The sequence below is a fragment of the Meleagris gallopavo genome, chromosome 2 (assembly GCF_000146605.3).
Source record: "Meleagris gallopavo isolate NT-WF06-2002-E0010 breed Aviagen turkey brand Nicholas breeding stock chromosome 2, Turkey_5.1, whole genome shotgun sequence".
In the NCBI taxonomy this organism is placed as follows: Eukaryota; Metazoa; Chordata; class Aves; order Galliformes; family Phasianidae; genus Meleagris; species Meleagris gallopavo.
In genome coordinates this window covers 90,618,786-90,646,070 of record NC_015012.2, presented here as the reverse complement: position 1 = coordinate 90,646,070, position 27,285 = coordinate 90,618,786, and the positions used below count along the sequence as shown (strand labels likewise).

The 27,285-nt window shown below is 37.6% G+C and overlaps 1 protein-coding gene across 5 annotated transcripts in view; it reads left to right on the top strand.

Moving 5' to 3' along the window:
• Window positions 1–27,285, top strand: part of FBXO25 (F-box protein 25) — a 29,992-nt gene that overhangs the window by 1,555 nt on the left and 1,152 nt on the right. The window contains exons 1-12 of one of the 5 annotated variants that reach the window (XM_019613257.2): window positions 1–11; window positions 3,590–3,649; window positions 4,168–4,311; window positions 9,450–9,556; window positions 10,791–10,840; window positions 11,911–12,003; window positions 15,183–15,276; window positions 15,884–16,068; window positions 17,774–17,956; window positions 19,751–19,894; window positions 24,053–24,079; window positions 27,157–27,280. In XM_019613257.2, coding sequence (XP_019468802.1) covers window positions 4,175–4,311; window positions 9,450–9,556; window positions 10,791–10,840; window positions 11,911–12,003; window positions 15,183–15,276; window positions 15,884–16,068; window positions 17,774–17,956; window positions 19,751–19,894; window positions 24,053–24,079; window positions 27,157–27,246 — 1,110 coding nt within the window. In that variant the 5' untranslated portion in view covers window positions 1–11; window positions 3,590–3,649; window positions 4,168–4,174 and the 3' untranslated portion in view covers window positions 27,247–27,280. The other 4 variants (XM_010707883.3, XM_019613259.2, XM_019613261.2 and 1 more) reach the window with 4 other exon arrangements.

Here is a 27,285-nt window from a genome sequence, read left to right as displayed (position 1 = left end):
GCTGCCGGCAGGTATGGGGCGGGACGGCCGGCGTAGGGGGCTGGTGTGCGAAGTAGACGGTAGGAGGCCGCTGGGGCCGGTTGTGAGAGTGTCGCGAGCTCGGGGGTTGCTTGGTGCTGGGTGTGGGCGGACGTGGCGTGAGGGGTTTGGGAGCGGAGCTGCGGTGGGGTGGGATGGGGTGAGATGGGGAATGGGCCGGTGCTGGGCGCGAGAGACGGCGTGCGGGAGGCTGGAGGTTGGGAGCCTGTCTGTGGGAGTGGAGTGGGGGTGTACCGGGGGCTGCAGGAGGGTGAGAGAGTTGGGGGGAGCAAAGGGCAGCAGCGGGGAAGAGGGGAGAAGCTTCAGATAGGAAGCCTCGTGAAAGGGAGGAGCATTTATCTATGCTTCTTGAAAAATGAGTCCTATACAGCCTGGGTGTGCTTAAACGTGTGGGGAAATAAGAGGTGCAACTGGGGTGGGCAAGAGGAGAAGCTGAGCGGCTGAGTCGATACTTTGCAGCACCTCGAGGTTTGATTTGTGGCAGCCATTTGATATGAAGAAACATGCACTGGGGATGAAGTCAAATCAGACTCTGACTTCTGAGTCATAGAGACTGATAAGGCTGGTTTCTGGAAAAACATCGCCTGCCTGTAGTGTGAGTGTGAAGGTCCAGTTTCTTTTGAAGGCTGAGCTCCTGAAAAGGTAATGTTAGGGTTGCAAGGGAGGATGTGCTCTTGGATTGCTGGGAAACATGAGAGCATTGACTTGTTCCATCCGAGAATGACTTGAGTTGAAAGGGACCTTAAGATCATATGGTCTTGCTGTGGAATAATAAAAATGGTTTGAGTCATAATTATATGTTCTGAAGTATAGGAATATATACGCAGAAGAGACTTTCTCTAGTAGAGTGGTAGAGTAATAGGATCTTGCTACAGTCATGAATGTCTTTGTAGTCGTATTTACTTCTGTAGCAAGTCACCAACCTTGTATTAAACAGAGCTCCCTCACAAGTGGATGGGTGTCTAGGGCAGTTAGTCTCAGGCTGTACTAAGCCTGACTACACAGGCTTCTGTGCTATTCCTTCCATGCTTCTTTAGTGTGGCTCTTGTCTCCACTGTCCTTTTTGCCACCCTCATGAGGAAAAGTTATGTGTTGAAAAGTGAGGAATTCTTGCTCCTGTTTGGCTTTATGAGCAAGTTAAATGCAAGTAGTGTCTTCCATTAAGCCCCTGTTGTTGGATGATGAGGATAGAATCATCTAGGTTGGAAAAGATCTTCAGGATCATCAAGTCCAACTGTCTGCCTGACCTACAGAGTCCTATCACTAAACTATGCCCAGATTAAGACTAGGCTATGCTCCATTAACTTTTTTCTTTATGCAGCCTCAGATTTTTTCTCCACAGTAGTTATTTTGGGAAGATGAACAAATTGCTGAGTATCAGGAACAGAAATCCTTTTGAGTGTTAAAGAGCCCCAAACCCTTATCATACAAGTAGAATTTGGGAATTGCTCCTGAAGGGATACGTTCTTTCTTTGTGTGATAGTGAGACTATGTCTTGGGCTAAAAATATCTGTGTTTTGGAGGGACAAATAAATAGGTCAATGTGTACTAGCTTTACACAGTTGCTGACTTTTTGTCATCTTCCACAAATTTTTAAGTTTAAAGTAATCTGATTTTTTTAATAGCTTTTTTTACTCTGAATCTTAAAAAGATAATGTACTCAACATAGTAGATACTAGTGATAAGCAAGAGATAACAACCATAACTCGTACTGGGGAGATTCAAGCTGGATACTTGGGGGAAAAAATTTTAGAGTGGTAGTGCATTGGAACAGGCTGGGAATGGAAGTGATGGAGTTACCATTGCTAGAGGTTTTTTAGAAAATTGTAGGTGTTGCATTAAATGGCTTGGTTCAGTGGTATGATCATGATGGGTGGATGGTTGGACTCAATGATTTTAGTGGCTTTTTCAGCTGTTAATGATTTAATGTGGTAGAATTGTGCTCATCTCTTTGAAATCTATCTTAAGTGCAGCTTTCCAAGACTTCTGGAGCAAGTTTCGGTGGTCTTTATGGGTGTGCTTGTGGCTACCACTACTTTGAAAGTGCTTAATGTCATTATTTGAAAGACAGATGATAAAGAAATTCTATTCTGTGTTGAAACCTTCCAAAAAAGGCCATCAGTTTTCCAAATCATCCTAAAGGTCTGGAAAGTAGCCTGGTTTAGAGCACGTGTGTGCTGAAGCGTGTTATTTTAAATGCCTGTATGGCTCCACAGGAGGGAGTTAGACATAGCACTCTTATCAGTAGCATGATAACTTGAAACTACCTTTATCCAAAATTCAAGACTCTTCAAAACCTACTAACAAGCCTGCTCTGTAAATTGTGATTGGCTTTGGATTCCTGCTGCTGCTGTCCTCTAGAACAAAGTTTTGTGTCGTCTTGTGTTGCTTTCAGGAAGCTTTTCCTTTTTATGTATCTTACCCCATTAGCTTGTAAGAGTATGCATTCCACCTTACTGCAAGCATTTATTCACTTTCCCAACAATTATTCAATTATTTCTATCCTTAAAAATTGTACTATTTTTTTTTCTTCAATCTGTTATCTCTATAGTTCTGAATTCACTCTAGTTTTTAACTTTTGGGGGGTGATGAGGTGTACCTATAATATTTAATATTTGTATCAGAACTACTGACTAGAAATAGTTCTTGAGCTCTGTATCTCTAGACGTAGTTCAAAATTCTGTTTGTTCTTCTGCTGTTTTCTTAGTACTTTTCTGTTAGTTTTCTGTATTTTCAGGTAGAAAACACTTGCTAATGTTGCTGGGAGTTGAAATACCTTAAGCTGTCTTATTTTGAAATGTACTCATAAACACTTGCTATTTAAACAGTTATTGTAGAGACAAAAGGGTCTTAATTTCAGCCTAAAAGAGAGGTGTTCTAAACAAGTGGAAGAAATGCAGTTTATGATGCCTATTGTGACTTCTAAATCACCAACAAGATAGGGAAAAGAACACAGGTGTGAATGAAGTTTGTGGTGGTGGGAGGGAAGGATGAGGTGAGCTTTGGAATGATTCCTGTTAGTTTCAGAGGAAGGCTGAGATACAAATAGCAAGAGGACTTTTATCAGTGTCAGGGGCTAGACAGCACTTCATTTTGTGTGGTATGCTGTGGGATGTTTCTTTGTTTTCTTTTTCTTTAATTAAAGAAAAAGTTCTCAGCTTCTATTTCATGAGCTTTTTTTCATCCTTCTGTTTCTTCTTTTACTCTAATGTGTTGGATAGATGCTAGTCAAGAGTGTGAATGGATACATAAATGCACAGTGATGTTTGACCCATCTGGCCTAATATTTTTCAACTTGAACACAATTGTTAACACAATGCTTTTTGCCCTGTGCATCTGCACATAAAATCTCTACTCAAAACAAAGAACAGTATGTGTGCCATGAATGGGACGAAGAAGGTAAAAGGTAGTAAGCTCAGGTTCTTTAAAGTGTAGAAAAATGCTTTCTTCAAATTCTTAGCATTTGTGTTAAAAGTGACTCTCCTATTTGAAAAAGGGTGATGGGGCACTGTATTATGATAGACCTGTGCTGACTTATATCTGTTTCTAGGAAATTCAGTCATTAACAGCTGATGTTCTTCTGTGGTCTCCATTTGTCCTGAGTATCCAGGTAATAACCCAGCTAGGGAGATGACCCTAAAAAAAAGTATTTTGGAAAATGGGTATTTATGTACTGAAACATCATTGTATACAGCGTAGTACATCTTGATATTCAGAAAGCTTACCAGAGAAGAAGAATAAGTGGAGAATCATTAGCTTGAGCTCATTAGATGTGAACAACCATTTAATAGTCAGATCTCAAAAATTAGTAGTTCAAGTCCTCTGCAATCTGCTCTACCATGGTTAATTTTGCTTGGTTATCACTCTTTTCATGGACTACAGAAGTTATTTTCCTTACTCTTAAAAACTGTGAAGCCTACTTCAATCTAAGAAAAGCTGAAGTACAGGAGAAATGAGGTTAGGGAATAAAAAATGTACTTGAACTATTGAATCTGTTCAACAGCGTGTTCTACGGAACTTTATTTCCACAATGTAATCACTGCAGGCTTTTCAAAGTTAGAGAAATGACATAACAAACTTTGCAGGTTTTGTTAATTGCAAAATACTACATCTTCTTGCTCCTTATAGAGAAACCATGCCATTTTTGGGCCAAGACTGGAGATCCCCTGGATGGAGGTGGGTTAAAACAGAAGATGGATGGAAACGATTTGAACCTTTTGGACGTGCACTTCAGGGTGGAAATAGTCAGCTTAATGACATCAGTCACTCTGTGTAAGTTATTGACTAATAACTCATGCAGAACCACATTATTTTTATTTAACAGCAGGTGGGAAGGCAGCAATTGACTTAACTTGTGGTAGGTGATCTCTTCGTGTGTGAAGCAGACAGATGCAGCTGTGTGCTTTGTTTATCTCTTCTGGAGACTTTCCATCTTTTTGTTGCTACTTCGTGAGTTGCTTATTTTAGGCAGCTGAATCTTATTCTGTGTTGTGTAGTTGGATTGTTTTTTTTTTTTCCTTGAGATTAAAGTGATATCTGTAAGTGGCAAATGCAGCAAGTGTACTGAAATGTTACCTTGAAATGAACGAAGCATTTCTGTTGATTGTGTACTGGATTGGACCCATTTATGATGATAGTCATATACTGCCTGTGTTCTAAAAGCGTGACTCATGCTATTTTTATGGCAGTTACCTAGTACTGTATTTGTCCATATATGCCTCTGCAGAATAAGTGGTAACCATATTAGGTAGACTGAGAAGGAAATAATATTGGTGGCAGATGCCCACACTGGTGTGATAGAAGTGGCTTTGTCCAAACAAATTCCTGCTTTGTGTCTTTGCCAAGAAGTATTTTTTTGAGATAATTTTTGGTTTTTGGTTATAAATTCCAGCTTAATGTGATCATAATGAGAAAAGGGAACATTCAGTGTTTTACTGTTAGTCCAGTAAATGATAGAGAAAGTAATCTGATCTGGTGGGAATTTACTGGCAAGCTAGAACTTGCTCTGTTCATACACCTGTGTTTTCTAAATTTGTAAACTGAACTTCAAGTGGAATCAAGTGGTGAAGAATTGCTATTGAACTTGTCTCACAGAATCACAGAGAGATGAGGTTGAGGAGACCACCTGGGATCATGTAATGCAACCCTGCATGCTTCAGGCAAGAAGCACATTGCCCAGGATCACATCCAGGTGGCTTTGGAAATCTCCAGAGCAAGAGATGAGACCGCAACCTCTCTGGGCAGTGTCTCAGGCTTTCTTTATGCCTTTACTACTTGTGTTCATCTGTTACCGATGCCATTTGGACTTTTTTCCCAGAGTCTGGCTGCTGTGGATACAAAAAACATTGGAAGAACTTTCAGTAAATCTCTGAAGGAAAAGTTGCCTTCAATTTTTTTTCTTCCTTCTTTCATAAATCTTTTATTGGCAGATGGAGTATACTTTTGATGTTTACTTGCACAGCTAATAAAGTCGTGTAATTTGTAGTTTGCTTTAATGAATATTTGGCAAGTATGACATCAGGGATAATCACTTTTGTGAATATCATTGTGAAGGAAGACTTCTGCTTTTCTCATCATAATAGTATGTTGATATTTTTTTGTCAATGTGTGCCTGTATATTTAGTGTTTGTATATACATATATTTGCAGAATCTTTTCTCCAAAGAACTAAATTAGACTGCTTTTACTGTTTCTTCAAGCAGAAATACTCAATTTTTTCTTAGTTTTGAAGGATCTTACAATTCCCAGAGAGTTCAACAGTATTGCTAGGGATGAGTTTAAATAAAGTACCAGAGAAGATGCAAGATTATTGAAGTTAAGGATTAAAAAAAGAACATAAATTTGAAGGAACTGGTCATGAAATGCTCTGGATAAAGAACTGTGATATTGGCGATGTTGCAGAAATTTAATTTCTTAGGCTTGCTTGCCAACTTGTCAGAATCCCAAACTTGAGAATCACCCTATTCTGCAACAGATGGTCTAATCTATAGTAATTCCCCAATTTTCCATCTTCCATGTTTTCTACTTAGCATTGCCAAACCACACCATATTCCCTAATCCTATTTCTTTGTCGCTTCAGTATATGCAGCTTTAAATGTATATTGAGGAAAACTAAACTGTGGTGTTCAAGTTGGTGGTACTTGGCATAATAGCACTACCTTGGAGTAATTTCACTACAGCTTGAGAACTCTGGATCTGTGAGTTAACTTCTGTTGCTCAACGCTGATTAATGTCTATATAAAATACAGGATAATTTAAGTAGGAAAGGACTTCTGGAAGCTATCTGGTTCAAAGACCCAACTCAAAGCAGAGACAGCTGAGATTGGATTGGGCTGGCAGGGTAGTCATTTCTGTCTGTGGTATCTCTTATCTGATTATCTAGGTGATCTGTGGTGTTCACAAAAGTTCTATGAGCACTGGATAGGAGCCCTCAGATCTCAGTGAGCTCAGATAAGTTTAGCATTTGACAAATATATTGTAATTTTGTTTGGTACAGGCACTAAGCTCAGGAATTTTCTGTATCTGGATAGACTTAGAGTATGTCTCCATAGGTAAGTACGTGATGTGAAGGCATTCCTTCTTCAGTGAGAAAAGAAGCAAGGGGATGAAGAAGAATAGCAGCTGTTAAGGTAGCCCTGCAAAGTATTCTAGCCCAGAAGGTTGTTAAAATAATGCTATGAAACTACACTTCTGAAAGAGTTGAAATTCTGGCATGCTTTTTTATGTGGAGTATTATAGTTTAAGCTATATGTAGGACACAATATCTTCTTTTTTTAGAAGCTACAGAGCAATTTCTGAAAAAGCTCTTCATCAAGACTTGAACATAAGAACAGCTATACGCTGGCAATATTAAGTATGCATTTAAATCCTATCAGGTGCAGTCAGACGTTAAGTATGGTGGTATGGTAACAACTGTTAACGTAAAATTATCGTACATGTAATGGTGTATGTAGTGCACGATTCAGTTTCTTTGACTTTGTTTAGCTGCACTTTGGTGGTTGGAGAGGCAGGAGTTGGTATTTGGAGTGCTGCGTTTGTTGTTGAATAGACAGCTCTTCAAATTTCTTAAAGGAATGCAAAGAAAAAGGCAAAAATTTGCTGGAGACATGCTCGTAGTTCTGTCCTGTTCTTTCTGATAGCTGTGGGACTCTTACATGCTTTTCAGTAAGTGTCTGGAAACGCATAAACCCCTTACGTTTTTCCAAGAATGGCACTGGTTACTGATAGATAGAGAAGGACTCCACACAAAGTGAACAATGAATTCTTCCTTCGCAAGGAGATGAAGCCTCGTGTGAGAAAATCCTCAGACAGTCAAAGTTTAAAATGACATGTTTTCCTGGAATGTCATGGCTGAATTTGGATACAGGCAAACATTTGAAATAGCCCTCTTTGCAATTCCTCTTGTTAATTGACTGTTCTTATTAGGCTTCCTTGCTTGTTTGTCTGATACTAGAGGAAGTGTTTGGAAAGGAGAGAGGCTTTAAATAACTTCAGATAGATTACTGCTCTATTTGCTTTCCAGGGGCTCTTTCTCTCCAGGAACAAAAGTAGGAATTGTGCCAGGTAAAACTTCCTGTTCTAAAGATGGCCTTTGTCAGTGCTTCCTGCCCTGCCTGGCCCATTGCACTTGGTCAGCGAGTGTGTTTCTGTTCTGCCTGAACTGTATGGCAGAACATTGGCCTGGATCTCAATGGCTTGTGTCTGATGTTAGGGTGATAAAGCCAGAAGCTTTACCAGGAGTGCTAGGCTCTATTTCTGATTCTGCAACAACTTTCCATGTGATACGGTGATACAGTCAATGTTAAAACTTAATTCCTTTAGTGAACTTGGAGATTTCTGTTATGAAAGCTTTTCTTGGAGGGGAAAAAAAAAAACCTACCACAGAGCACCAAAAACTAAAAACAAACAAAAACTGGAAGGTTAGAACGCTACATAATTCAAATAAGTTGTCAGTGTTGATGTTCTACTTTCAGTGGTTGCCAGTTTCTCTTCTCCAGCCTCTTTCACTGTTTGACTAGACGTGTTATGTGGCAATGTTGCATAAAATATGGCAGTACTAAGTCTATGCTTTAAATACCTTCAGACATGAACTAAGCCTTCAGCTTGAATTGAGCTCTACTTGAATGCGGAGGTGTTGCTTTTTTGTTGGTTTTTTTTCTGGGGCTTAAACTTCAGATGAAAATTCCTATTTCTGAGTCTTCTAAACTCACATATCATTAAGTTGAGCTGATTAGTGCAATTAAACTTTTTTTAATGCAGTATTTAATAGTTCTTAAAAGATGGTTCAAACCTGAAAATTTCAACTTTGTGAGTAGGAGTAGACTAATACAATTTTTGCCATGTAATGCCTTAATACAGGTTACTTTTGCATAAGCCAGTGACCTTCAGTTTTAGCATTAGCATTTTGCTGGTACGATTTGAACCTCAAACGTGTTGCTAAATAGATTCAATAGGTAAATCCAGATCTTAAGAAAAGTAATGAATGGGAAAAGTGATGTATACTGCTTTCTTATCAAAAATGCTGATGAAGAAATAAGTCTTAGTTAAATTTCAATGTGCTATTCTCTGAGTTACTCTAGTTATCTACACAAGGCTATTGCCTCTGTAAAATGCATGCTCATTATCTGGATTGTGTTCCTTATTTTCTGTGAAAATTGAAACAAAAACCTTAACTGCATGTAGCACAGGTAGAGTTTTTAATGTATATGAACGCTAGAATGTAAGCTTATGTGAAAAATAGAGTTGGTATAGTCAGTCCTCAGTGTCGGGTTATGTAACTCACTCTCAGAAGTGACAAAGGTATAGCTTTGATTGTCCCCTGGAAGAGCTAGGGGTCACTGCATGGTTCTTGATGCCCTGTGACATCTGGTAACACAATATGGTAATGCCTAAATCATGGACAGCGTTGTGATTTGTGCCTTTGTTAAGAAGTTTTCCTTGTTTTTCATCAAAATTGATAGTGATTAGAAGAGAGATGCCTTTTTGCTGTCTTTTCCCTTGAGTGGTTGTGCAGTAATTTTGTGCTGATTTTCACCTATGTGCTGCAATCTTGTGTCTCAGTCCATTTCAAATTGTGACTTTGGTATCCTAGAACTTAAAAGATAGCTAATTGTTCAGCTACTACTGTCTCCTCAGTAGTCTGTTCTTAATATCACTAATGACTTAGGAGGTAATAGCTACTAAGAAAATACTTGTATCAAAGTGATTAAATGCATACAAAATTCTACACTCTGGGAAGAAAAGGACATAGTAGCATGTATCTTGAGAGAGGCTGCTTTCTACCTTTGGGTAGACAACCAACATTTGAAAAAACAACTTATTTTTCTACCAGGCTTTTTGTTGTAGAGAACTATAAACAGTATGCAGTGTAGGTATTTAATTACTGCTGTTCTAACTATGTCTTTATTTTAGTATCTTAACTGGTGGTGATGATGATGAAATGTACGCTTCTGAGGACTGTGAATTTGCAGCCAAGAAAAGGAAGAAAGATCATTGTAGGAACAACACAGATTCACAATGTAAGGCTGAGTTATTTTCCTTTATTTTAAACTGCTGTAGGTTCAGCCATTCATATATATTCATATATAGGATAGTCTTTTAAATTATGTCTATCTTTGTACTGGCAACATGTTCTGGTGTCAGAAGTGATGCATCTTAATTGAACTGTGGCAGTGGTCATCTACTGTGGGATTAACAAAGATTCAAAGGTAATTCGTTTAAGAATAGCAATTTCTAGTAAGTATATCAAATGTAAACTGCTGTTCTGCTTTGTGTGCTAGTTTTAGATTAAATTCTTCTGGCTGCTTAGGGAAGTCATTGCTTACCAAAGCAGCACTTTTATTTTCAATTATTTCTATGTCTGCTTACAGAAATAGCTCTAGAATTAGTTCAGGAGTAAATATATTTTATCGTAAAGATTTTGTCTGTATTGAGTTTCATGAAAAAATATCTTCATTGAAATATCAAATATTTTTGTTGATTGCTGGTTTTAAAAGAGGACCCGTGTTTTAGATTCTAAGTGTATGTCAGCAAGTAAACTACTTGAAATAGAGAAGTTGATAGAGTGAGTAGAAGAAAAAAAGTTTATAGCAAAACTGGAGGTTTCTAATAGAGGGTTCTAGTGTTTTCAATATCTTGAAATGATTTTCATTATTTATACTTTCCAAAATTAACAGATTGTCATAGAGGAAGCTGAAAGCATCCTCCAACTTGCCTTGGTTTAGAAAGTATTTCAATATACTGGAGTGGCTATATGTTAAAAACTTTCATTTGCCAATGTATCCAGACTTCTGAAAGCTGAATGTAGAAATCCCCATTGTGGGTCATGCATAGTTGGCTTTTCTGCAGGGTTCTTAAAAAAAATAGGTTAGAAAAGTAGAGCCTTCAGTGATAAAAGGCTGTGCATTTCTATTCCCTCCTGTGCTGAGGATCCTCACGGATTGAAAAGTATTGTAAGAGAGACTGTTTTTTGGTACACAGTAAAAAATAATAATAATAATAATAAATTGTGCTATATTTGCCAGTGGTCCCAACTCCTGTTTGATTTATAGTGTTTAACTTTAGTCTGTTTTAAAGTATGTAACTTCTGACATTTATAGCTGTTCTTTTCAGCTCTGAAAAACTTCCTTCTCCAAAATTGTTCTACCTCCTCTCTTATTAAGCATTTTATTGAGGATGGTCTATTTTCTTCAGAGCCTTCCTGGAATGTACTACCTCAATGGAAGTCTAAAAGTTCTTATCTTTCTATTTCAGGTTTTTATCGTGAAAATTGGATTTACGTTCATAAGGAAAGCACCAGAGAAGTAAGTCCTGCATGCTCTGGGTCATCAATTTGTACAGTCTTTGTGCTTAAATGGCAATTCTCATATAAAAGAAAAACATGTGTTCTGCATCTTCTTAGTTGTACTTAATTTTTTCTTCACTGATAGCATTATGACTGAGGGAGACAAAGGCAGGTAGCAAAGTCACTTTTGTGTGACTTTTATGTGGGTCGTTCTGGTAAACATGTGGGAACTTGGGTGTAGGTTTAGGGTCACCCATGCCAAAACACACTGCCTAAAACCACTCATTGCTATCCTTCATAACCATATGTTGGGATAATTTTCCCCACTCTCCACTTGTACAGAAGTTAGTGTACTGGTGACGTGACTATTTGCTTGTGGTTTTTTTGCCAGTTCTTCAGGTGGACAAAATATTTTGTTGTTTGAATAAAATTCCTATTTCTGAGTCTTCTAAACTCACATCATTAAGTTGAGATAATTAGTGTAATTAAACTTTTTGTGCAGTATTTAATAGTCCTTCTTAAAAGATGGTTCAAACCTGAAAATTTCAACTTTGTAAGTGAGTAGGAGTAGACTAATACAATCTTTGCCATGTAATGCCTTAATACAGGTTACTTTTGCATAAACTTTGAATTAATTTATTGTCTTCTGATAATTGACTATCTCTTTACCTGTTATCCTTTTTTTCTCTTAAAAGGGATGATTACTTATAGTCATTCTTGTATCTTATGCACAAAAAATCAGTGGCATGATAGCCACTAGACAGTATCAGCATTGTGACCATGCAGGAACAGAACAGATTCTCAGAACACTTGATACTAGAGTGGACAACAATTACGAATTTATGGCCCTGCTGCCAAGTAACATTGCGAGGGTACCTGATAGATAGACTATTTGGAACTGGTTTCATTTCTTCTACAAGAAATAAAAAAAAAAAAACTTCAGGTCAGATATATCACAGTTCTAGGGAATGTGGTATAGGTATGCTTCTGTTGTGTAGCAGTTTTTTTTTGTAGACCATTTTGTTTGATGGGGGGGAAGTTGTTCTGTTTGGTTTTTTTCCTACTTCTGGTGTTTATTCCTTTTCTCAGAGACATGGCTATTGCACTCTGGGAGAAGCTTTTAATCGCCTGGATTTTTCAAGTGCAATTCAGGACATCAGAAGGTTCAATTATGTGGTCAAAGTAAGCTCTTTATTTTATATATTTTTCTTTACAAATGTGTTTGATATGCCCATGTGTACAGAAAAAGCTGCACTGACAGGTCTGTGTAAATATCCTGTATATATATATGTAACTTATACTGTGTAAAGCAGCTGGACTTCTACTTGAAATAGAATAATTCTTCTATTGTGAAAACTGGTTATATTCTTCTGTGGAAGCCTTTAGCTTGGGAAGGATGGTGATAGCTAGTGTTCTGTTATATATTTACAGTGAAACACTGGTGGATCCTGTTGTTGCTCTGTCTCAGTAGTGAAATCTTTCTAAAGGAAAATAATTCCCCTACAAACAAAAATAGGGAAGCATGGTAACTCTTAAGTACATGGACTATACTAAAAGTAGTACTTGTCAGAACAATATTTGATGTGTAAATATTCTTCAATTTCTTCTACAGCATCTTAATAGTGTGATTCACTGTACTACTGTTTTTTTTGTTAGACAATTCATCTTTGTTAAAATCCCATGTAACCTAATTGGATTCCAGCAATTTTATTGAAGTTGTCTTTTACTAATAATATAGTGGCTTGAAGTTTATATGGACAGGTATGTTGTGTAAATACCATGACTCTTTCTTCTTGCCAAGACCCTTTCTCTGTTTTAACTGGTTTTTGTGGGAACAGATCTAGTCTTGAGGACAAAGGGTCTGAAACTGAGTGTAGGCAAGTCATATCATCCCTTAACTTTTTAGATGTCAGCCTACTTGAAAATATTTGTTCTGTGAGATATTGATCTGTCTTAAGCCTTCATTTTTTTTCATTTGACTTGAGGTAGGGAAGTGTCTCACATTTTGAGTTTCCTTAGGAGCTGAGACAGACATCAGACTAGAATTCAGCTCAGGGGTGAGGCTGCTTGCAAAAAAAATGTAGTATTCAGAACTTGAAAAGACAATAAGCAGCATTAAGTGAGCCTATCAGGAGAACACCTTAACTACATAGAGTATTATCATCTTTGTGGCCCTCTGCTGGACTCTCTCCAGGAGATCCCTGTCTTTTTTTGTACCAGGGAGTGCAGGACTAGATGCAGTACTCCAGGTGAGGCCTGACCAAAGCAGAGTAGAGTGGGAGGAACACCTCTCTTGACCTGCTGGCCATGTTCCTTTTATTGCACCCCAGGATCCCATTGACTTTCCTGGCCACCAGGACTCACTGCTGGATTAACATCTTGTCGTGCATGAACACAGTAATGTCTAGTTTTCTGTGTGGTGGGCTGCTTCTTACTTTCAAGACAGAAAGATAGTTTTGTTTTTGTTTTATTTTACTGTTATATACCAGCTCATACCGAGTATCCCTGCTGGGATCCCAGATTGCCAAAGTGATCCATTTGGAATCTCCAGCTAAGTAACCACCTTCTGCCATTGTCAAAAGTTAATACCAGTGTCTGTTCAAGGCCCTAGTTGTCTCAGTGGAGAGAGGAGGTTTTCCTATACTTGTTATGCTGTAATATAGTAACAATTATTTAGCTTTTAAATGATTGATATGGATGGCCTTATCAGAAGGTGTTTCCATTTGGATAAACAGCTGACCCATTAGACATTTATAATCTTGAGACAATGTAAGACACAGCTATGCACATATCACAGGGATGAACCTGTTAGGTCCTTGTACTCATGCACCTGCTAAAATTGTCTTAATCCTTATATATTAACCTTCACTGAAACCGTCTTCATTAAAATCAGCTGGGTGGAATTTTTCTTGGATTTGTTCTGCAGTCTCAGTAATATGACTTTAAATAAGAAATGTGCCTACTTGAACTGGCAAACTGCCAGAGACTTCTAGGTGTTCTCTAAACTGTTAATCAAATTAAAAGGCCCTAAAAATACTGAGAAAGAGGTCCTGATATCTAGTCTCAAAAGCTATAAAAATAGATTAATTGTATTTAAATACATCAGGAGATATTTTTTCCTTTCACAGCACATAATGTTTTGTCAGGGAACATGCAGAGAAGCCAGAAGGAGTGTTATTAAATCAGGGAGAGAACAGGTGTATTCTCTCCTCTTCCAAAGGAAAATTAATTGTGAATGTAGTGTCAATTCAGTGTTTTGCAAATGAAGATACAAAGTATTCTTTGGCAGGCTTAGCCTTTGTTCACCTTCTGTGCCAGTAGTTGATGCCCTCCCACAAAGCATAGCTGTCAAGCTTGTGTTTAGAGTACTCTGTGGGGAATTGCAGTTTCTGCTCCCTGCTTTCCATTTCTGATGTATTGAGAACTTTTATTCTGAGCAATGTTATGAATTGCAATTGCAGAACTCGGTGCTAAACTTTTAAACATTGCAATACCGTCCTGACATTGAGACCTTTCTTATATTTGATCCTTAGTGACTTTTTTTGTTGAAGAGGCAATCCTTATCAGCTCTTAAACCAAATCAGCACAGATCTTAACAATGGAGAAGGGCCTGCTTCTAGGAGTTAGAGCTTGATATTCATGTGTGGCAAGAACTTCATCCGCTCCAGTTTCTTTCATCTAGACTATTCCCCCTGTTCTTAATACTCTTCTGATTGCAGCGTTTCCAGAGAGAATCATGTGGATGGTTGCTATATGTTATGGGGTAGTTGCCAATGCCATATATGAACACTGTTCATTCTTAAATTACTGTGATTTCCTCTACTAGGAACTTAAATGTAAGAGGGGTACAGCAGCCTCACCCTTCCCTTTAGGTAAAATGGCACATTTCCCTCCATGAGAAGGAAGTAGCATATTAGGTCATCATGCCTGAGTTTAGCCAGTGTGACAGTTCACTCAAACTTGGAAGTCTGGTACCTGGAATCAGTTCATAGTGATGTTTCTGGCCACTGAATCTGTCAGGAGAATCAGGACTCAACCACTTTGTTGTTTTGCAAGTTCACAAATACAATTTTTTTTTTCCATCATTTCATTACAATTTATGAAGATCAGATCTCATGTGCTCTATGATAGAGATGTATGCTTGTGTTTGTACAGTGTTTTGAAAATACATCTCTCAGTGAGTTGCTCATGGGATACCAGTAGTAATGCTTAAAGCTTCCCGCATTTATCCTACTTTCTTTTCCCAATTACATAGTTCCATTTTTGTGAAATACAATTGCAGTGCTCCAGGTCGTCGTAAGCGAATGTATGTGCTGAATGAGTCTGATCTTTTATTCTGTCTTCTGACTTTTAATTCACAGCTTTTGCAGCTAATTGCAAAATCCCAGTTAACATCACTGAGTGGTGCAGCACAGAAGAACTACTTCAACATTTTAGACAAAATTGTGCGGAAAGGTAAGCTGAGGCTTTCATAATCTGCTTGTTCAGATGCCCTAGAAATATCTACCATCCAGTTTGAATAAAGTAGTTTCTCTGTTATTGAATCGTGTGTTGAAACAGATGAGTGAAGTAAAATGCCAGCTAAACTCTGTTCAGAAACAAGCTATTGTATGCTATTAAATTATAGTCTTTATGAAATGTGTTATCTGTTACATGAAACAGTTGTAATAAGTTTAGTAACATGATTGGTTTTCAATGTGCATGACACACTAAGGTCTAAAGTATATAGCTGCTTTTATGTATAGTTTATTTTAAAAAGTTACCACGTATTCATCGGGTTTTCGTGGTAACCACACTAAATGGAGATAGCACACTGTCAACTTTGAACAGAAGGAATTTGAATTTGTAAGTTATTTGGTGTTGAGTTTATGGAATGCGTAGTATGATGCTTTAATCAAATTTGCTTGTGATTTTTTTAATTTACCTTTTATGGAACAGTATTAATGAATGTCAGAGAGAGGATGAGGGCAGCAATTTTCACACAAATAGTTATCTTGAGTTTAAGCTGATTATATTAGCTTGGTAACTGAGATAAAAATTGTATTTGGATTTGTTTTTCCAGTCATGGAAGACCATCATAACCCAAGATTAATCAAAGATCTTCTACAAGATTTGAGTTCCACTCTCTGTATACTGATCAGGGGAGTAGGAAAATCCGTTCTGGTAGGGAACATTGATATTTGGATGTGCCGATTAGAAACTATCCGCTTGTGGCAACAGCAACTAAAAAACCTTCAGATGAACAAGGTATGTTGTTAAATTATGCTTGTAGAGGAGAGACAAGGAGAGAGAGAGTACATTAAATGTGGGTTTATGAATTGAAGTGAGCAAAAATTCAAATGCATCCTAAATAGATGAGCTCGGCAGAAAGCAGAAATTTCTCCAGCAAGTAGCTTAAAGTGATAAAGTAATATCAGTCACTAACACCTTGAGACAGAAGCCCACTTCAGATCACTGTTGTTTTTTCCTTGTTTTTTGGAGAAGTAGTGAGATTCCTGAAATGGAAAGAGTTCCTAATATTTTAATGGATTCTCTCTGATGAGGGCTAGTATAATAGCTGTACTACAGTTTTCTGGCAGATGTATAGCTGGAATTCTTTTCCTCATCCAGAGAACTTTAAAGATGTTTCCCCAGGTATTCAGGTAGAGCTAACAAAACATAAATTTCTGATTCCAAAGTAAATATTCTAGTACTAAAAATGCAAACCTAAAGTGAATTTTTGATATGGACCGGGAAGAGAAAAAGCAGAACATATAAAATGGTAGAATTGTTATTTCTTAGTTAGCACAGTTGCTTTTTGTGAAAAAGGATAATGATTTTAGCATCTGGACTGTGATTATGCAACTTGATTCAAAGTATATGGTATAAACTCTTCCAAGTTTCTGTTGTTTTCTTTTTAAGTGGAAACTTCTGAAGATAAGCAGGAAACTTGTGTTTTCAGGCTTAGCCTGTCTGGGGCACTTCCAAAAGAAATGCTCCAAGATGTTGCATGTAACAGCTTTCATCTTTGAAATTGCTGCATGTGCTGGGCATCAGAATATGTCAGCAACTTTAGAACAAGAAAAAAAAAGAGATGGGGAGCCTGATCTCAGCAGTTCTTACATGCCAGCCAACCAAAACAGTTTGAGACGCTACAGCTGTGGCACTTCTTTCCAGCATGCCACTTCCATCTGAGCTGTCCTACGTTGGTTGAAATAACTGATGAGAAATCTTGCATTTCTACTGTTTGTAGTGAGCACAACGATAGTCCCAGGGATGTTTTTAACAAATGACAGTGTGAAAGACTTCATTTGTAAGTGAGATGAATGGTGGTGAAGTAAACAGATGTAAAGTAGTGGTTGCGGTGGGACCAGCGCTCCTTGGCAGGGCAGCTCCACTAGGTGGGGCCGGCAGCCTCCATCCTTTGCCTGACAGCAGGGCCTCCAGTGCTCTCCAGTAGCATAGGATCCAGGGAAAAACTTGTCATTTTTTCAACAAGCTCATCCTTTAGATTCAATCATGTGTGAGTTACGCTTACCCCATAGAAGAAAATTTTTAGCAGAGATGTAGACTCTTATGGAGAACTTTCTCAGTGCTCTGATCTGTCTCTTCTTACAGAACTGCTTGTTTATGTTATCAAGGGAGCTATCTCCAGACTTGAGAAATGAACTTAAGTTATGAAGATAGATGCAGAAGAAAGCTTTCTTCTGTTTTTCTACTCTTCAGTCCTGTATTTTGTACTGTATTCTGTACTCCTTATAAGAGAAATTCACATGCTGTTTCCTAATAAAAATTGAGAAACTTACTCTGTAATCACTTCAAACCTTCTTAATCTAGTAATCAAATCATCACACTACTAACCATAAATGCTCAATGGCTTTGTACAAATAAGAGCTGAGGTATCTCTAAGGATTTTATTTGTACCTCTTATTGGCAAGTTTTTTTTAGCTAAGTTTTCAACTCTTCATTTCAGCAAGTCAACAATGGACTTACACTCAGTGATCTTCCTCTGCATATGCTGAGTAACATCTTACACAGATTTTCTGATGGCTGGGACATTATTACATTAGGTCAAGTGACCCCAACTTTGTACATGCTCAGTGAAGACAGACAGTTGTGGAAAAAACTATGCCAGTACCATTTTGCAGAAAAGCAGGTAAGAATTGTTTGCATAAATGTGAGCCACCTTTGCTGTATGATGTACAAATGAAGCGTGAACTTACAAGTGTGACAGCATGTGAAAATAGTGCTTGTTGTCTGTTTTTTTTAATGTGATTCATCTGAAAAATTGTTTTTGACAGGTCTGAATTTAGGGTAGCTATTCATTCTATCCTAAGCCTTTTTTTTTTTTTGCTATATAATCCCAACAAATGTGGTAGAGGTGTTCTGCCATTTTCAGTATCTAGAGTAGAATTTGTTTTACTTAAGGTAGGCAGACAGAATTCATTGCTTGGACATGAAAATATTGTTTAACAGATTTAAGTGTTACCATGCGGTCAGTGACTGGCAAATTAATTACGAGTATAGCAGGAAAGGTACAAACTCGCTTACAGTTGACCCTAGTAAGAATTTTAGTAAGAAGAGGCTTTAGAACGAGCATAATGGAAAATGTAGTCGAAGGCAAACTGAGAGGTGAGGGGGAGTTCAAGCTGAATGTAACAGTTGAATGTATTTTGAGGTTAGATGAAGTAAGGTGGTTTGAACAGTGACATTAGTTGGAGAGGAACCTGTTACACTAAGGTAGCACTGGGAGGAAATAACTTAAGCATTTCATCATAATGAGCATAATGAACACTTCTGCACAGCTTTGTCAGTGCATTCCTAAATATTAACTTTTTAATTAGGTTACTAATAAAATGAAAACTTGATATCAAATGCTGCTTTCTCAGAGTGCGGTACCTTAATAGCTACAAAGTAGTGCTAGATTGCATAGGAGAGGAGAAATGGTATATATGTTGAACCATTTGAAACAACTACAATAAATTGTTTGATATCTGAAGAGCACTTTTGGGGGGAAAAAAATAAGAATTCCACACAGGGAAACTATTAGGAAACAAAGTATAACACATCACAAAGGCAGTGCTGTTGTGTTCCATATGGCACTGTTCTTGTGAATGAAGGAAGCCCATAATGTATTAGCAATAATCCAAAGTGAGTGGAATTTGAAGTCTTTAACAAATGCTGTTATGCGTTACCTATTTTTTTTTTGCATGCAGGTATGCCTTCAAGTAATTAAGCAGTCACTGATTATTGCTGTGCTTCTAGGAATCTCATAAAATGTGAAAATACTCATGTCTTTTTAATTTCAACAATTCCTTCATCTTTAATACTTACTATCTGAATAAAAATGAGTAGTAATCCACAATCACTGATGGGACAGGAGGGAATGGCCTTGAGGTGTGCCAGGGCAGGTTCACATTGGATACTAGGCAGAATTTCTTCCCAGGGTGGTGGTGCATTGGAATAGGCTGCTCAGGGAGGTGGTATAGCTGTTGTCCCTGAGGGTGTTTAAGTACCACACCTACTCTTTCCTGAAGGACATGGTTTGGTGTGCAGTATTGGTGGTAAGTGGACAGTTGAACTAGATGATCTTAGAAGTCTTTTTTTAATCTTAATGCTTCTTTGATTCTCATTCCTGAAGTGTTTTTTAAAATGTACACAATGAATTTATGCCTCTAAATATTGTTTTTATTATGCAGTTATTGACAATTAGAATCATTACTGAGTTAGATCAGCTGTGTGTGACCTACTTTTTCTTTGCAAAACTCTTCCTATTTTTAGATTCAACTTTTTTGTGACTAGGTATCTTGCTACTTTTCAGAGACACATGATGTCAGATTATTGACTTCAAAGAATTCCAATTATAACCCTTCAGCTTCTTTTCTTAGTGCTTTACCTGATGTGACTGTTCTTTAACTATTTTAAAGGAATGTATTAATTTCATGTTCAGTTTTGTAGGCATTTGATTCTGTCAGAGAAGGGTCACATTGACTGGAAGCTGATGTACTTTGCACTTCAGAAATACTACCCAAAAAAGGAACAGTATGGAGACACCTTGCATTTCTGTCGACACTGCAGTATTCTGTTTTGGAAGGTAAGATCTTTGAAATACATAAGCAGAAATTGGTTCAAACAGTTACTGATGATTACCTGAAAAGGAAAATGAGATCACCTTATCACTTTTCTCATGTGAAATGTGATCAGTCAATTCATATGTAACTTTAAATAACATATAAAGCTTTCATATGAAATTAGTATTGAATTCCAGACTTGTTCTTTATTTAGCATTTTTTCTCCTGATAACCTTAATGCTCAAAAATTACAAGGAAAACTGTCACATGGAAAGAGCTGCAGTCTGTGTTGCCCTGTATTTCTTAATATTCTTAATATACATATATATATATATATATGCAAAGCTGCTGAAAACTTGTATGGTGTGACATTGTGTTTATGGCATCTCTTTCCTAATGATGGCATGGCAGTCAATGTAAGTGTCATAACTTACTCCTGTAGCATTCCTACCACCCTGGTATAAAACTGAGTATCTTTGTAGTCTTGCTTCTGTCCCTGAGGAATGTTTGAAACTTGATTCAAAGTACATTTGACTGTGAAGCATTCTGTCTTGCAGGATGATTTTTGTTTTGTAGAGCATTTTCCTATTTTGCTTTTACACTAAATGATAGTTCTGCTTTTACTTTCTGTATATGTACCATTACTTAGCCTTTTAATCAGTCAGGTGTCTTTAATTTTGCAGCTCAAAAACCACATACAGGTAGTGCAAGTGGGTAAGAAAAAAGTAAGAAACAGTTCAGGAATCTTAATCTTGAAATATTCATCTTCTTGTTCACAGAAATTAGTTACTCTTGTCCTCTTTCTGTAATTTTATTACGTATCAGTGTTAAGCTTCATTTTCTGTATAAATAATGAGGTTGCTGAACAGGATAAGCAACACAGAAATAGCATGGTACAGAGTGTTGTTTTTAAATCTGAGCATTCTTGACATTACAGGAGCCCTCCCAATAAGTCATAACGTTGCTCAATATGTAGGGCATGGGTGTCCAGTCTTTTGGCTTGCCTAGGCTGCACTGATTGAAGAGGAATTGTCTTAGGCTGTGGATATGTAGGTAACTCTGAAAGTTAGGTTGGATGGCAGTAGTTTCAATTCTTAATAAGTTCTCAAGATCCTCATCAGATTTTTGATGAAATTCTTCCTATGCTTCATCCTTAAAAACAAATTTGTTTACAAATGTATGTACTACCACAAAGCAGTGACATGAATGACTGTGAAGAATATTTTTCCCTCTCTGAGATAGGGCTTAGAGAAACATGTTGATCAGAAAGGCAATCAGATTTTTTGAGTTAAATATCTGATTACAACTCTATATTCCATTTGAAAATTTGCATATATTTATGTTGACTGAAAATGGAGTGGCAAAAATAACAACCTGTATTCTAACTGTTTTATCACAATGTGGGCTGCATATTTGTTGCTCTGAATAGGAATGCGTTCAGCCACTATATCAAAATCTGTAAACCTACTTGCCATAACTTGAGCTGGCACTGTTCTGTGCCCTGGGTTTCAGCTCAAACAGGGTTAACAGCACAGTGCTGCTTGGTTGTTGCTGAGGGATAGCTTTGCAGAGCTGCTGCCACGATGGCACAGGGCAGGATGTGGGACATGTGAGCTGTGCTGGGCCACATGAGCCCGTGGGTTGGACATGCTGGACATGCCTGATGTAGGATAAAGCTTTTTCTTTGAAAGCAGAAACTGCAAAGGTTAGCATACAGTATATACACAAATAGTGGGCATTTCTGGTATCAAATTTGTTTGGGTTGTCTGCCTTTACTGTGTAATGTTTTCTACAGTACATCTGTCTCATTCTGTTTTTAATACAATTGGACATACAGGACTTCTAGGGATGACTAAATATTTGAAATCATTTACCATCAGAGACCATGTGATAGTAAGAGGCAGTGGATCTCTGCAGACAGATATAGCCACCTTGACTGTTTCAGTTCATTGCTGGCATAGTAGCGTTTTCTCTGTGGGTTTGTATTTTTAATGAAACGAGAGTGAGCTGTTAAAGGTACTTTGGTTTGAGGAGTACCTAATTACTGATTACCTTTGCAGTACTGACAGCCTCATCCTGGAGATCTGGATAGGTCTTAGGTACTGTGTGGCTATAGATTGATTTTCAGATGATTCTGGAGCAGGTGGTTTGGAACTGAATTATTACCCTGAGCATGGAAAGCAAATAGCTTTCTTTGTGGGATTCATTGATCTGGTTCATCAGTGTCTTAGAGGAGGCATTAAAGAGGGGAGAGACAAATAGTTTGGAAGATTATGCCATGTGAGGAGAGGATGGAGAACACCACTTCAGAAGAATGTGAGAGCCTGCCACGAGGACAGCCAAGCAAGGGAATGATTTGTCCAAAGAAGTTGTGCAGTTTCCATCCTGGAATTTTCTGAAGACATGACTGTATAAAGGCTCTGAACAAGCTGGTGTGATTGCAGAGCTGACTCTGCTTTGAGAAGACTGGAGTGAAGACCTTCAGGCTCATTGTTCTCTGAGCTTGCATTTGGTTTTTGCTTCCCTAAGTTTGAGATTCTAAGCCTTGACAGAAATACGTGATCAGGCTGAAAGATGGTTAGAATAACTGATTTCTGCACAGTTGGCACACTTATTGGCAGAGATGAGAGGAGGTCAAATCACTGGTCTGAAAAAAATCCTCTGTTTACACTGGCAAGGCAATGTGAGAAAAGCAGCACTAGTGTTGCACTGAATTGTATGGAAGGGAAAAATAGTTCTGCTTCTTCAGACACCTGTCTGTCTCTTTTCCCATGCTCTTTGAACAAGAATGAGAAGCAGAGTTCAGGGGCACGATGACATGAATAGATGACTTCTGTCAGTTCTAGCAAAATTCTGTGCTAGGTGACAATATTTTTTAATTGTTTCTGGCTTTACCAATTCATTCAAACTTTAGTATCGTGCTTTATTATGCAGATTACAAAATGAACTGTCAGCTGCTCATATGCACAGATGTGATGTACACACTTATTTTCAGCTGAAACTTTTATTCTTAAATACTATTGGATGTATAACGAAAGAAAAAAAGTTCTGCGCAATGAAGATTATTAGGATTTCTTTTAACTTAGATGTATTAAAGCTAGGAAGGAATATAACTTCTCTCCATGAAGTCCTAGAGACAGAAGGGGTGGTTAAATATTGCTACATAGGGGAATTATTTAAGTTAAGGGGCAGCATTGATATAAGTTGAAGAAACTAGCCATGGGTGAGCTTATTCTTGAGAGCTGAGTTTCTAAGAACCAAAGCAGCAAGGTTGTGAGATAGCTGTAGGTAGGCTTGTGCTTTGTTATTGAGAATAATTTTCATCAGTTTAAGAAATTGATAATATAAATGCCTTCTGGCAACAAGAGAAGGCTAAGTTTGACCCAGGATATTCTTCCTGTCCTTCATTTTGTGTCCTCTGAAAGAAAGCCTTGCAGGAAAAAAAGGACTGAAGACTAGTGAACTGAACTGACAAGCAGTTGGGAAGTAATCTTTTTTTCCATGTTGCAGTATGTTACAGTCATCTTCAACAGTGTTCAAGCAGCAGGATTTGAGGCATTTGAATTGCTGTATTTGTTTAAAACTTCTGACTGTAGTAATGCTTAAAACTGCAAGGAGACTCCTAAATTCATCATACAAAATGTTCTGTTGTAATGGAGGGAATGACTACAGGAAGCTTTGAGAAGTGAGGATTTGTCCACACTAAGTGAACAAAGTATGTGGTTTCACTACTGTAGAACTACGAACAAACTAATTATGACCAATAATACCTCTGAGTGCTTTTTATGTACAGTATTTATATAAATGCTATTATATATATGTACTATTTCATACTGTGCTATTTCTTTGGTTCCACCAGGTAACATTGCCATTGTGAGTACTTCATCTTCTTAGCCCACTCGGTTTATTATAGCCATCTCTGGGGTAGCTGTAGAAGTTGAAATAACTCTTGCTTTTTAAATACTTCCAGCATTACTGTAATTGTGTTCTGTAAGTGATGTTTCACGCTTGGTTTTAACTCTCCTTAGGGTTTGTGCTGATTTTTTTTGGTTCTTTAACTGCTTGTGACTTGCCACAAGACAATTTTTAAGTGGCACATAAACCTTAGCTTCAGTAAACCTTAACTCTGCTTCTTTTACTTTATGGCTCTCCTTCCTGCTTCCTTGTTCACGATTTCAAAGGACTACCATCTTGCTTTGTTACTCAAGGTATTTCTTTCATGTCTCATCTGTTTTCAGTGCTCACTAGTCTGTAATGTGAATACCATGTTCATTTCTATTCGTTTGATATTTATTTTTGTTGAGCAGGAATGATTTTTTTCATGTCCCTATTAGATAAAGCAGTGGTGACTTTCATTCTTGTTTTTCATAATCTTTATTTTTCATTACTGCTGAATTTGCTGTTATTGCCATTAAAACTGGAGACTGTTATTCAACATCTAATGAAAGTTTAATGTGTTACTGAAATTCACTAAGAAATAGTCTCATTGTTTATTTTGTGTTCACTTATGTATTTAATTTGGTATTGAAATCTGAAAGCAGTAATAAATCCTCAGAACATTCTTTTAAACCAAGGTACTAACATAGAATAAAATCCATGTGGAATGCTGTAGTTACACATACTCTTATGAAAGAGTCTCTCTGAAAAGCAGTTCTCAAGACAGGATACTCAGGACTGAGGAAGGTGACGGAGGCAATTAATGATGTTTTATCAATGAAGAGATGGTGGAAATAATTACTTGGAAAAGGACTAGCTCTCAGGTTGTCATGGGAGCTTCATAATTTGCAGTCATGATTAAAATCAGAGGAAGAAAACAATTACACTTGACAGTAAACATTCTTCCTGGTGAACTCTTCTGTTAAAGCTAAAACAGAATTCTAAATTAAGCAGATACATTGAAAATCAATCTGACTTTAACACTAATGAACAATAATTAGTAAGCGTAATGTCAAGGGAAAGAGTTTTTTGGAAAGAAATGCACATGAAGGCAGGATGCTTGTGATTCTTTTCCATCCACATCACTTTGCTACTGTAGAATTACAGTTTCCATTTTTAATAACTTGAATCAGTTCCTTGCTTTTTTTTAATGGAGATTGTTATTGGATCTAAAAAAAAACTATACAAGTATAAATAAGCTCTAAAGAAGGATAAATCCTAACATCTTTCCCAAAAATCTCATTCTTACGATGTTCTTCTGGAAACTAGAAATTCTAGTAATAACCATGACAAGATATTGAGTGTCATTATTAGAGGAGACATTAGCAACTACCTTTGAGAATGTTTTTCTGGCATAACATTATCATGGAAGATGAGCAGAAGTAGTACTACCTTTCTCATTAGTGCCTTCCCTACATAAATTAGACTCCAGGTAGGACTGCCTGTTTCTGTTCATTTTTTTTTCCCCATTAATTGAGTGAGCAGCTGGCTCTTAAACGATACTAAAGCAAGTGTTAAAAGAAGTGGAAGGATGAGGAGATATTGCATGATATTTTTGTGTAGTCATCTATGCTTTTAATGAAAAAACACAGATAATAAATGCTTGTATGGAGCAATTTCCATTGGAAAAGCAGTGTTATTTGAAACGTATACTTGGCCTATTGCACTTTAGTGTTGCAAGTCTGTGGAAGGGAGTATGGCTTCTTTAACAAACTTATGTGAGGAAAATACTAAACAGGAAATGTTCAATTTCCAGGTTCTTCTATTAGATAAATTGTGTATCCTTTCATTTCCCATGGAAATAGAAGGAATGAAGACTTCAGTGGTCTTTGATCTCTTCAATCTAGCTTTCTTGCCCTATGTGGTAAATTTGTCGATGCTGGAAAAAGGGTAGAGAAGCCTCTTAAAACCTGGAATGACAATTAATTAAGATTTGTTTAATCTCTATCAGACTTTGAACTGTCTGGGACCACCTCATTACAATGCAATTTCATTCCTGCAGAGGGGTCCATATAAGGTGCAAAATCGAACATTGAAATTCATCATAATTCATAACTCTCGGATTATTTAAAATTTCATTGTGTTGGATTCAATTTTCCAAAATATTAAAGGAAACACAAGGTTTGAGTCTGTAATAAGAAAACCTCACTGTGAATGTTTACAAGACTGGATAGTGATAGAACAAGGGGGAATGGTCTTAAACTGAGATAGGAGGTTTAGATCAGATATTAGGAGGAAGTTTTTCACACAGAGGGTGGTGACACACACTGGAACAGGTTGCCCAAGGAGGTTGTGGACGCCCCATCCCTGGAGGCATTCAAGGCCAGGCTGGATGTGGCTCTGGGCAGCCTGGTCTGCTGGTTGGTGACTCTGCACATAGCAGGGGGGTTGGAACTAGATGATCACTGTGGTCCTTTTCAACCCAGGCCATTCTATGATTTGTCACTTCCAGTTCAAAAACTAGTAAAGAGGGAAATTGCCCTTTCAGTGTGCTACAGAACACAATCTCTAGCCCTTAAGTGATGGCTGCACCTTTCCCAGGCTGTTTTAGAAAGCTGTGGTTTAAACTGTCATACCATGGGTTGAAGCTGACCCAGCTGCTTGTGAACTCTGCCTTCCGTAGGGCAGCTCACTTCCTTTTTATTGTATGAGATTCCACATCTTCCCTTTACCCATTTTTAATGGGTTTGATTTTTGGTGTAATTTTACAAGACAGTTCCTTACTTTGCACTAATTTGTACATTTTGTCCATCTTCTTATAGCTGCCTAGGTAGAAACAGATTTCAGCTGGGGGAAAGATGGGAATGAAAGAGGAAAAAATGTTGGGAAGAAAATGACAACTTCTGTTGGCCTGACCATCAAACATACTGCTCACTGTGGGGAGGTGTCTGTTGCCCTTCACTTAGAAATCAAGGACCTTGTACTTTCCTTCAAGTAGTGGTTGATTCCAGTTTTTCATTAGAGTCAGAATGAGTTCAGAAAAGTAACTAGCTCTTCAAATTGCGTTTAATGAAGTGTAACTTTTTTTTTTACTCCAAGAGCTCTAACTCGGGCTGTTTTTGAAGGGAGGAGAGTGGGTTTTCCTGAAATCTGAAGCTATCTCACAATACTACAGGCAAATGGGAAAAGCCTGTTTTCATAAGAGTTCAGTGTAAAAGGTGCGTGCATGTGTGTGTATATTATTTTTAAAGAACAGAGTTACTGAAAAAGCAAGCCTCTATCACTTTGTTTACAGTGTAAGTAGTTGCATGTTGCTATATGTGAATTTTTGCTTTCTTTTTTTTTAATTGAAAAGAATAGAGGGATCATGGATATGAAGAGAGCTTACGTATTCTCCTTCATTTTGCAGGATTCGGGACATCCCTGCACAGCCAGTGACCCAAACACCTGCCTCACACCAGTATCTCCTCAGCATTTCATTGATCTCTTCAAGTTTTGAGATGCTCAGTAACTGTTTCCTGTGTTGTGTTTTTTTTTT